This window comes from Anarrhichthys ocellatus, unplaced genomic scaffold, assembly GCF_004355925.1.
Source record: "Anarrhichthys ocellatus isolate YVR2014 unplaced genomic scaffold, GSC_Weel_1.0 scaffold33, whole genome shotgun sequence".
NCBI classification, from domain to species: Eukaryota; Metazoa; Chordata; class Actinopteri; order Perciformes; family Anarhichadidae; genus Anarrhichthys; species Anarrhichthys ocellatus.
The window spans coordinates 3,983,572-3,995,579 of NW_022280063.1; the positions used below are offsets into that span (position 1 = coordinate 3,983,572).

The following is a 12,008-nucleotide window of genomic DNA, read 5'->3' on the forward strand; positions in this document are numbered from 1 at the left end:
CCCCAGGCCTCTAGGTTTGGACCTCCCAGCAGGGAGTTGTCGTATCCACATGTGTCCTCAGCAGGACCGTGCAAACCCAGTGCTGCACTGATGAAGTGCAGCCATGTTCAGGTTCCCTGCTCATTTTGTGTCACAAAGAGTAAAAATAACCAAACAAAAACGTAACCTTGCTGAAAACCAGGTCAATGAAGGGTCGTCCTCCAGCCCTACTGCATCTAAGCCTAACCTCCAACCCAGGCTTGCAGCCCTCTGAGGTTTGGTTTGTCCAGACGTTGTGCCTTGATCTGCTATCACCACCATTTTCAAAACCCCTCCACTTGAAAGTGCTCCTAACACAGAGATGTGCTCTGTGTTGAAAATAGCATCCCATTAGATGAAAAGGCTAGCTGGGTCAACCGCTTGAACAGAGGCAAAACTGTTTTCCTACGGGTCTCCTCTCGTCTGGGAAAGCGTGCATCAGTTCCGCGATAACGACGTCTTTTCACGGACTGGGGAGATGTCAAGATATGGCGTGCTGACACACATGTGTGTCTAATTCGCATTTGTGTATTTATGGGAAAATGCTACAGAAGCCACCATGCATTCCACGTTGCGCGCAGCCAATTTTATCCACGACATGTGTGTCAAATCTAACTGCCAGACTGGTGAACGTGATGATACTGCATGTCAAAGTCAAGAGATGGGAAGGAATGGAAAGTGAGAGAAGAAACAAAACAGAAGAAACTGCAGACATTTCAGATATCTGCAGTTGGTTTAGTTTGCATGTGCGTTTTTTTTTCCCATTATCTCAACAAGATGGGAGAAGAGGAGGAGGAGGAGGACAGAAGTACTTATCAAAATGAAAGATTGCAACAATTCCCCTACTACTCCTATTGTAATCACTTCAGTCCCTCTCCCGTCCGTGTTCCTGGATGTGTTGACACGGCGAAACGACGTGATGCATCGTACTGTATGACTAATTAGGATGAATTGATCCATTTAAGCATGGTATCATTTCTGAACAAGCCCATGGGGAGTGTATGCATTAGCCCAATCCAATGGCTCAGTAACTCTCTCCAACAAAATCTTCTCCTCGCTCCTCATTTGAAACCCACTGGCTCTCCCATTCCTCCTCCCCCCCTTGCCTTATCTCCCCCCCCCCCCCCTCATTCCTTCTCTGTCACAGTATCTGTTGTGTTTTGCTGCCTGTCATTTTATCTGTGTGTGATTCTTTGTCTCCCAGTCTTGCTTTCTCTGTATTTAAGGAGTTAGGCAAGATTCTCAGTGCTCCCATCCCACAAATTATCCCTGTATTTGGCTCAGGTGTTGCTATGTTCTCTGGCCAAATGGACCCCTTGTCCCACATTTTTGCCCAGAGTTTTTAAATTCCTTCTTGGCCATGAATCCTACTGATAGTGCTCGTCTGTGGTGCCACTTCTAGATGGTTGTCTTCCTAATAGTGGACTTTCGTCAGACAGTTACTATGAATTTGATTTTATTGTCAGTAAGTGTACCTCTGTCCACAAACATCCTCCTTTTCCTTTTCTTCTTGAGTAATGTGAGAAATGTTGCTAAGCCCCAATGAACTTTCACTCATCTCCAGACTTAAGCTGACCCCAAACTAAGATAGGTCCCTTTCTTCCCAAGCAAGTCAAGCATGCGCCTAAATATTTAGGTGGACTAACCTCACTTTCAAGTCCCCGTTTAACTTAAAAGACAGAAGTCATTAGTCAAGGAACTTCACTTTACATAAACCTAACTGCAATAACGTGAACAGTTTAACAAATTAAGAAGTGTGCAAAAATGAATACGAAAGACCTTCAAACTGCTGATAGACACATTTTAAACAGTGTTACGATGTATCTGTTAATGTGATTCATACTTACATTGTTTTGCATTAAGAGGTTAGGCTCCATGCAATCCAAGCCTCCATCGTTGAAACCGGATTCCAGACTGATTAGGTCATCAATAACTTCATCCATTGGGAACTAAAAGAAAACAGTCATTTCAGTGTACTCATGGACAGACGGATTATATTTGAACCAGAAAATATCAATACTGTCTAAGTCTGATCTTTTTAAGAAATCTCAACTTTCAAACCAAAAATAGACATGAGGAAAAGGGAGGGAATTTCAGGAGACTAATCCAATAACTTACAAGTTCTCCAACGACTTGTCGAAGGGAAAAAAACATGGCGGGAAAAACATGCATCTGTTATCAAACTTGTTTCCTCCTTTGAAATGGTTCTCTCATCAGAGACTGCATGTCTGAAGTTATTGAGGAACACATCAGAGAGAGGGGGAGATCAATAATGGCGTCACTTTGGTTCGCTGATTAGTTAGAACTACGCTCTCAAAACCCAATCCACATTGACATTTTACAGGTTGAGTCTTTCAAACGAAGAGTCAGCCATCTCTCTAAATGACAGAATTAAGAGGGGCTAAGACAAGCTAATACTTTTGACAGGAAGATGGAGTGTTGACAGGAAAACGTGTCAAGAATGTTGCGAAATCTACAATAATCATGACTCATACTTCGGTCTGTGGTTCCAATTTGTTGTTGCATTTTCATTCTTCCAGTCACTGCTCGGCCCATTTTTGAGTTTTCTCAATTTCAGTTCCATATATTCAGCAACATCATAATTCACGGTTTCTTTTTCCATAAGTCCACTCACCTCGCTGTCGTGATTGGCCATACTGAGCAGGGTAACGGGGCTGTTGGGGTTGCTGCCGTCACTGAGCGAGGGCATGTGTCCGTTCCTCATGATCGGCACGGTGGCGAGTGGCTGGCCAGGGGCGTGTGGATGCAGAACGGCATGGCCCTGCCCGGCCGACGACGCCAGCTTGGAGCCCAGGGTCAGGTACTGCTTGACCTGCTGATTCTGGGTCTGATGGAGGTGGAACTTGGAGTTCTCCAGGTGGCTCTGTACCTGCAGCAAAAACAAACAAAGTTCAGTTAGACTGAATACAAAATCAGTTCATCGCGCATTGTTTCTCACGCCACTGAAACAGCGCTGACTAAGAATACATGCACAAGAGGTGGTCACAGCAGCTGTCGGCTTCGTGAAAAGATGATCTAATTCAACCCACAGGAATATTTGCGAGACAGTATTTCCCATAATTAGTCACTTATGCAGGGAAAATAACAGACTTGTAGCAGTACTGTGTTTTGCAGAACTTAAGCTAACACTCACATGAAAGCAAGTCAGGTTTGACATGTGTAGCCAGTGTCTTTATGGGAAGTATCACTAATTCTTAAGGCCCGTTGTCAGTAAAGTAATGTCATATTCTGAGAATATACCAGCAGTTTCTGACTGAAAAATGTGGTCAATTTAAAAAGCTTGCCCAAGAATCGAACATAAGTTGACAAACAACAAATTGTATTAATCTGCAGTATACGTATACAGCCAGTAGTCAAAATTACTAATACAAGCCTTACAAATATGTTACATTACAAAACATGCTTGACTGTTCAACAAAACATTTTTACCAAGTAATGTTCTACATTTTGTTGTCCTTACATTTGAAGCTCTGGTTGCGTCCCGCATTGTGTAGTAACTGCAGCCAGTTAAGTGTGGCATTCTCAGAGAAGCAGATAGTCTTCAGATTGGCTTGTTTTGTTGTGGCAGCAAGTCAACTTTAAGGATCCAAATCTGCAGCTGCTATCCTGTTGAGCTGCTGACTTCTCAGCGAGTGTCTGTACTTCCCAGTCCCCTACCGAAGTCTTATAAAGGGCCCTAAGTGAACTAATTAGGCCCAAAGCTGGGGGTAAGCCTTTATGTTGCGTAGCATGATAATCACTTCAAACACTGGACTGTCAGATCACCCAGGGTTTGATCACTGCAGGATATCTGCCTTTAGCGTCTGTCACTAATTCATGCGGACCGCCCTTTTCTGTCTGACTAACCAATCACTGATCAGCTTGCAACATCCTCTACGGCCTGCTCCAGGGGTTGTGGCAGCACAATTGACCCTTGTTCCCCAATGGAGGTTTTAAATAACTCTAATGCCATTTTTACCCAAGTCTTTTCATTCATTCACTGGTTTCAAAGCAGACAGTTAGGTATTATCACTTTCCCCAAACAATAACTGTAATAACGCTATTTTGAGGTGTTTTTTATTACTGTATTTGAGTATTTTCAGAGCAAACATCACCTAAAAACATCCAGTTTACTTTTTTGATCTGGAGCTTACAAAGAAGCTCACTGTTGTTACTTGCTCTATTAATTTATGCCCTTTTTGTGTACTTAATACATGTATTATTAGCAGTGGTATTATTATTATATTAGCCGTGTCAGTTATACGTACAGTACATGCACATCCTGTCTGTCTCTTTTGCCTAGATTGTTTTTTAACATCCTCTAAATATATTCTATTAACTGGTCAAAATAGTGTGCACTATGCTTGCCTAAACTTTTTCTTTATAACTACATGGCTACTATTTTCCAGGACTGACCTCAGCTATTCAATTAGAAGTAGTAGAAAGTAAGATAAGCAACAATGCTTGGGTCTTACTTTATCAGATTTACTGTAGAAGACTATGCAACATGACTTTAATTAATTAAATTAATGTGTAACTGAATGGTAAAAGGTCATATGTTATTAAAGAATAACTTTTCATTACCTTAACCATCTCTTCTCCCATATTAGTAATGTCACCTTTAATGGACATTAACATACCTCCCAAAAACAAGTTTAATTTATCAAGTAATATCACAGATAATCAAAGCTTTGCACCTCTATAGTAACTGGACAGTAGGGTTTAGCTTAAATGCTAAGCTACAGTATCAGTATAACAAGTGGAGAAGAGTCATAAAGTCAGCTAACTCACTCAGTAATGTCTATTACAGCTTTAGGTTTGCTGCAATTACCATAACATAAGCCACCATTAGCTGCGGGTCATATCGGATCAAATAAGGCTGTAACAACAAAACCCCTGAGTGAATTCATTGGAGCAACTGCATTTATTGCTTGTATTGTATCTTTTAATTTTGAAGAGGAGAGACGTGTCAGTTTCTTACTCCCTAGCAAGTGGTCTGTTGTGTGTTTGTCTGGGTTAAATGTCAGCACTTCTGAACCATCGGGACTTTCAGCTATAGCAACTTTGGATCTGTAATGAAACTCAGCAGTAAGTTCTCCTCGTCAGCTAGCCTAGCCGCCCTTATACACCCCTCATCCACCTAACTAAGAACAGGCTCGTCACAATACTCAACTTGTCGGTAGTGACTGAGAGCTCTTATCTGACTCCTCCAGGCCAAACAAGATGCCAGTTGTTAGCCAATCAACATTTCTTTTCCACTACGGATAGCAGGAGAGATACCAGGACTGCTACACACCACATCTGCTTTGTGTGACTGCTTTTTGTCCTGGTTTCACTTCAGCTTTCTCACTACTGTAAATGCCGGAGACACGCTTGTTATCCACTTAAGGGAATCTGATTAGATTTGTGAGGTAATGGTGCTTCAGTCGCCGAGGCCAGCCTCGACAATGGGCATGGTTGTGTATGTGTGAAGGGGACATGGGGGAAATTATCAATGTCCACCATACACATGGGACAGGAATGAGATAAGAATCTAATCAATCAAGGATCAGGTTTGGGATTGTAGTGACTATTCTGAGGTTTGAGACACTTGATTTTTTCTCTCTCTCTCAACATGGCTACTGGCACCTGCTACAACAATCGAGGCAGTGTTTGAGGTTACTGGTGGAGAAGAGGTCACAGGTTCACTTTCCATTTACACACATTTGCACAGTTATTCCTGACATGCTAACTTTTCGCAGAGTATACAAGAAGTTCCCAATTCACAAATATCAAAGCAGATATTGCTCAGTGCATTTGATTGTGCCTTTTTTGACAGTTTGCTTCATTATGTTTCATAACGTTTCAACAACAGAATAATATTTGTAGTTTCTGCTTCCTTGCAAAAGATATAAACCTGACTGTGTCTCCTAACTTCATTATCTTCATGAGAACATTCAAACCATCAAAATGGCAACACGCACAGCCCATTTCTCTCTTTCTTTCTCAATTAAACTTTTCCTAATTCTTTCACAAACATAATTTTTGTCTGATGATTTGATCTGGCATGAATGCAGCATGTTGATCAAATCCAACAAATACTCCACTATGCTCTGCTGTGAAGCGCATATGTTGTTTTTCCGGCAGTTAGTATAGAATATGCATCTGATTCATGCAGTCAAGTGCACATTACTGCAACTATGAAGCATGTCACAGTATTGCTCTAATCACAACAACATCCCTCAAAATACAAACTATTGATCCTGGTTTAAAGGACATATTGTATATTCCCAATCATGTTTGTAATGGAAATCACAAATTCTCCTTTAAAAGATTATACACAACTTTAGAATACACACACACACACACACACACACTCGATGCTAAATCTTTCAAATCATGATTTCCTCAGCCTCTATTTATGAGATGCATTTGATAGTGGTGTGATTTACCTCTCGAGTTAAAAGGTGTTTTTCGTTAGTCCCAATGAACACGCTGCACTCGCACTGCCATTGCAACAGACACACTCGCAGGTGTTCCCTCTAAATGAAAAGCTCTTGCTTAACTCAGTTTCAGTCTTGCCCAAGTTCTCCTTTCACTTCAGAAAAATCCTACAACTTATGAAACACTGGGTGATGGTGACATTAACCAAGCTGTACAAATGATGGACAAAACCTAGCATACGAGGTTTGGATTCATTTCTGCAAAAATTTTTGACAACATATGGAGAGTAGCAATGCTCAATTATCCTTTTTTCCCATCTTGAATATACAGAGATAAGATAGAAGTGGAACAAAAAGCCTTCACAGACATGCTCACTGTATTTCTGCTGAGCCTACTAACCAGTAAATAGCTGTAACCACACACCCTAGATTGTGAAATGTGAGGGAAGATAAGACTGGGATAGCAAAGCGATCACCAAATGGGCATTCCATGCTGGCTAGTCACTTATTCTTGCTGTAAGTGCTTGCCCTTTAAAAAGCACATGTATCTTGCACGCAAACAACTGCACACATAGTTGCACACATACGTTTTTTCGATATCTGATTTGGTCCCGATTTTGCCTGGCCTGTAGCTGAGGTCGCTCCCCCCTACCTGTAGAAGTTGGAGATCTGTCAAGGTGGTCACTTTGACCAAGCAACAGCGACTCATGGCCCCCAGAGTGGCAGCGTCTCCCACCACAGTATATGGAAACTCTTACAGAAGAACATGAGCTGTCACGGCTTTAGCTGCGTCTGATTCAGACTGGGGGAGAAGAAGAAGAGGAAGAAGAAGAGAGGTACTGCAGCCTCTTTCCTGAGCTTTTTGCAGAAATATCGGAAAGGAAGGCATGACACATCAGCTTATTTGGGAGCCGCACGGGCCACTTCCTGTGTGTGTGTGTCTGTGTGTTGGTGCGTCTGTGCTTTTGGTCAGGGGAAAAGGCCTGACAGAGGCAGAAATACAGATGGCAGTTAGGGGGTTGGAGTGTGCATGCGTAGAGTTGTAATGAGTTGACAAAATGTGAGTTCCTGCTTGTGGATCCCCACACTTTCCTTCCTGCAGAACATCCAGCCCAGCTCAGCACATTCTCCCAGGTTATCTTCATGACACCCACTTCCCTTGGACAGCTTTTCAACCATCAAGCTACAGTCACGGATTCAAATAGGGAAATGCACCGGAATGTAATCTGTGCATGTGTGCAAATACACTAAAACACCGAGATGTACACTCACACACAGTTGTTATCATGTCCCAGTCACTGGCAGACCACAACAAAGGGCAATATAGGCCTTCCCAGAATGCCTCTCAGAGAATCCCTGGACACAGCAAAACTGAACGGGGTCATTGCAAATCCTCCCTGTAGTCCCAAACTTTACATAATAAAAACGATCAGCTAAATCAGATGCCAAAAATGTATTAAATACAGGAGGGTGGAGTCTTTAAAATCCTACCAGGGTTAGCAAAAACAAATCAAGATAGTCGAGACATTTCTGTTAAAGCAAATGCTCGTTTTGTTTTACTTGCACCATATTTACCTGCAAAAGTGTATGCAATACAGCTAACAATGCTAACACAGAACACTGCTCTGTTTCTATCATACCTGTATCTGGCCTTATTCCCTGATTTTTAGATTTTAGCTTGCTTTGTCCAAATCATTTTGCTGCTATTTGAAGGTCAACATGACACATGTTCAGCTGATCTTCACGTCTGCTGTGTCTTGACGAGAGAGAGAGAGAGTGTGTGTGTGTGTGTCCGTGTATCTCTTGCTGCATGCACATCCCTGTGTTTTGTATTCTTACAACTTCACCATTACCCACATGTATATTTGTCTGCTTCTTGTTTATTTGATGTCCGCTGTGCATTCTATCACATCTATAGCCAAATTCCTGGCTGGCCATTTTTGGCTCATCTTGGGGCAAGCCACAAGTGGTGCTCACCTTTGTTAGTCCCCCTGCATGGCATGTTTTAAACATCAGGGACTTCCTGTAAGAGTTGGCCTGCTTCTGAGACAACACTTCAAAGTGCAGCTCCCACATCTGAGGACTGTTTTATCCTGCTAGAAAAGGAATGCATAATGGACACGGCACCACTGCACTTTTAATGATTCTAATATGAATTAAATATTATAGCCATTTTAACTGGATTACATGTGAAACTGTGCGTGAGAGAGGAGAGAGAAAGAGTGTGTGTGTGTGTGTGTGTACTTGTTACCTTGATGAAATATTGAATTTTTGAAAATGGTCTGCCTTGACATTGGTGTAAAAATATATCAAAATTCGTACTTAGAGTAAAGAAAGAAAATTACTTAAGTACCTGATGGAGTTTTGATTGTAAAAAAAAAAAAAGCATGATCTTATTGATTTACCTTTTTAGAATTTTTTTTCCAAAACATACTTTATTCTTTAGTCCTATCAGAGATTTTAAATGTATTTCCTACATCTAAAAAGACAACTGCAAAAAAACAAATGTGATGTTGACAAGGGATAGAACTGTATGAAGAGTGTGTCATTGCTTAGAAAACATGTTTGTTTTGTAGCAAGTAGTAGTCTGAGTGCCAAAGTTTTATTTATAATAAAGATAGTGATGTAAAAGATATAGAAAGATAAATATATGATGAACATGTGTAGACGCACCTTAATCAACATACTAAAGTACACTTACAAACTATTTATACTTTGTAACTGACTCGTTTTTGTCCAATTTAACAAACATTACGTTACATGACATTCCAAAAGTTTCGGTCAACAGAAAGCTGAGTGAGAGAAGGAGGACACAGAGGAAGAGGAGGACTCAGTGCAGCTGTTCCTCTCCGTCAGTGCAGAGGAGACATAATTAGTCGAAATGGAATAATGTAATTTTTGCTGCTAAATCAGTCGGAGCGCATTATTCTCTGTGAGCAGTGAAAGGGAGCTTGTTCACAGGAGAACCTGAGAGATCGTATAGAGCTTCTACACACATGCATGCGTGTACACAGTCCCTCATGGAGACATACACACACAAACACTAATGAAGGTTACATATGTTCTTGGACGTCCTGTTGACAGATCAGCTCGTGGTACTGTATGTTCAGTATGCTACCTAAACTAGTGGGTGTGTTTATGTGTGTATATCAGTTCTCCAAACTCTCTGGTTCACTCACGTGCAATACTCTGCCTACAGTTTGCTCAATTTCTACAATGTTAACACACTCCATCAATTAGAGCTTGAATCACTTGTATTCTAATTGCCAATCAAAATTGTTCTTTCTGACATATTCTCCTTATTGGGTTGTTACCTGCGTCCATGACCAAGCTTTCAAATACAATCAAGCCATGACATGCGAGGCTAAATGCTCATTAGCGAATGCCAAGCTAATGAAGTTAACATTAGACGATAACATCTTAACATGTTGCATGACTTGGACTGGTTCTTTGAGCAATATTTTTTTTTTGTAATCCTATTGCCGTTAAATTTCATGTAATTTATTCAACGTAAGTTAAAATATTAAATCACCAAAATTGGATTCACAGTGATAAAGGACTTATACAAGTAAACAAACAAATGCAAATGGCACCTAATATTAACCAAATCAAACCAAACCACATCAAACCGTCCAAGCCAGAGTCACAAAGCTGCTGAGCAATACAGAGCAGAGGATTGTGGGTAAACCGCTATGTGGTGGTTGTGGTCCTGAAAGGGGCACCTCATCCCTGACCCTCACTGTCCATTGAGCTAGAACAGGATAGACCGGTGCTTAGCGTTGCTTCTCGGAATGATGTCAGAAAGCTGTACTGTAGACAACTTTAATCTCTCACTTTGGCAGACAGTGAAAAGGAGCCCCTGGTGGGCTCCAACTATAACTATGAAGATGAAGTCTTATTAAAATTATGCACATGATTGATTGCGAGACAGTCCCAGCTCACCAAAGTAAAGGCCTTTCAAGCTTGTGCAACAGCCTAAAGACAAAGCGCTCACCGCACTGAGAAAGACATCGAAAGAAGCTAATGAACTTCTGTAGATGGGATCATTTCAGAAATATTTGTACTATTAATTTAAAGAAGAATATGATTTATTTTTGCTTTGTGTGTCCTAGAATTTTCACATTTAACAAACATCAGCAATTCTATGATAACTTTAAAAAGAGGAGATATGACAGCATCTAAGACAATAAAAACGGGTCACAAGTCAGGTTGTTCCTGAAACACCAGGAAATGCCACTGTGGAGTGATTTAGAAATATATTAGATTTAAAAATAAGTAAGAAAAGTTGAAATTAATAATCGTGTTGGTCACCATCAAACTCAGCAAGCTAAACAAAGAACAGACAACAGGGTAAGGCAAAGAAAACCAGACTCAATAAAATGGATGAAGTTGAGATTCATTGATTGTTTCCCCCCCATCCCCCTCCCTTAACTTGAACATGCAAGATATGTTTAATGAGAACTAAGCAGAAAATTAAATCAACGTTGGCCTTAACCGAACTAGTTGTATATGGTTTGTGTTGGGGACAAAGACATGTTTGTTGTCTCTCCTTTGCTAGAAGGCTGGAGGTTTACATCTCACACGAGTTTGAGTTGCGTACTGGACCACGATTGGCTTCCAAGCTATCTTGTTCGTGCACGTGTTAAACGGAGATTTAAGGGAACTTTCCACCGTCAGATGACTAGAGTGACGCATGACAAAAATGAATGGCTCAGACAGACTCAATAAAAGTAATATCCAATATCCAATAATAATTTCCTGTCTGAGATGTACTCAGTCAGCATTTGCCTATTGCACTTTTTAGAGGGTTGCCCCCTGTGTCTGAACACTCTTCTTTGCCCTTTTTTACTATTCACTATTTCACTGTTCACTACACAATATGTCGGTATTCATATGCATACAGAGCAGCAGGTGGCAATGTGGTCACTCCTCCCACCTGTGGAAGTTGTTTAAATCATGCATGAAGAGCGTTCACTCTCCTTTATTGTACTATTTTGACGATGCATTGTGGGCTAAGTTCACTTCATTAATAGTTCTCACCAGATGTTTGGACCCAGTTATAGAATGGCCATTGGCTATTTATCCTTTACTTTGAACTGTTTCAACCATTTCTTCATTACTTTTAGCAAGCAATTTCAAATGTCTGTGCATTAGTTTATGCAAACTACTCTAACCAGAGTGTAGCTCAAAATCTCAAATATTTCAATGCAGCTCCCCTGACCTTTGAAGCTCGACACGGCTGGAAAAAAAGAGAAAGCTGCTCCCCCGAACCTACACAAAGTGAATTTGTGGGCTACATTTGCAAGTCACTGTTCAAAAGGCTTTTGGTGGAGATGTATTGAGCACTCCTCCTCCGTTAACTTGATTGTGGGAAATTAAGCAATGCAATAGCTGTTTAATGAGAACTAAGCAGAAAATTAAATCAACTTTGACCTTACCAGAACTAGTCATACATGGTTAGTGCCAAGGACAAAGAGCCGTTTGTTTGCTCTGTTTGGCTATCTTTGTGCCTCTGCCGTTTGAAAGAGTAAGTTGCTGTGACGAATGGAGGAGTGCCTCTGCTCCTCA

General features: G+C 41.0%; 1 protein-coding gene across 4 annotated transcripts in view; it reads right to left on the reverse strand.

Moving 5' to 3' along the window:
- tfec (transcription factor EC) overlaps nt 1–12,008 on the reverse strand; it is a 38,648-nt gene that overhangs the window by 4,760 nt on the left and 21,880 nt on the right. The window contains exons 1-3 of one of the 4 annotated variants that reach the window (XM_031865748.1): nt 7,093–7,724; nt 2,654–2,908; nt 1,866–1,967 (exon numbers count right to left, since the gene is read on the reverse strand). In XM_031865748.1, the coding sequence (XP_031721608.1) occupies nt 1,866–1,967; nt 2,654–2,908; nt 7,093–7,149 (414 nt within the window). In that variant the 5' untranslated portion in view covers nt 7,150–7,724. Of the gene's footprint in view, nt 1–1,865; nt 1,968–2,653; nt 2,909–3,499; nt 4,271–6,449; nt 6,512–7,092; nt 7,725–12,008 lie in introns of those variants that run through there. The other 3 variants (XM_031865749.1, XM_031865747.1, XM_031865746.1) reach the window with 3 other exon arrangements.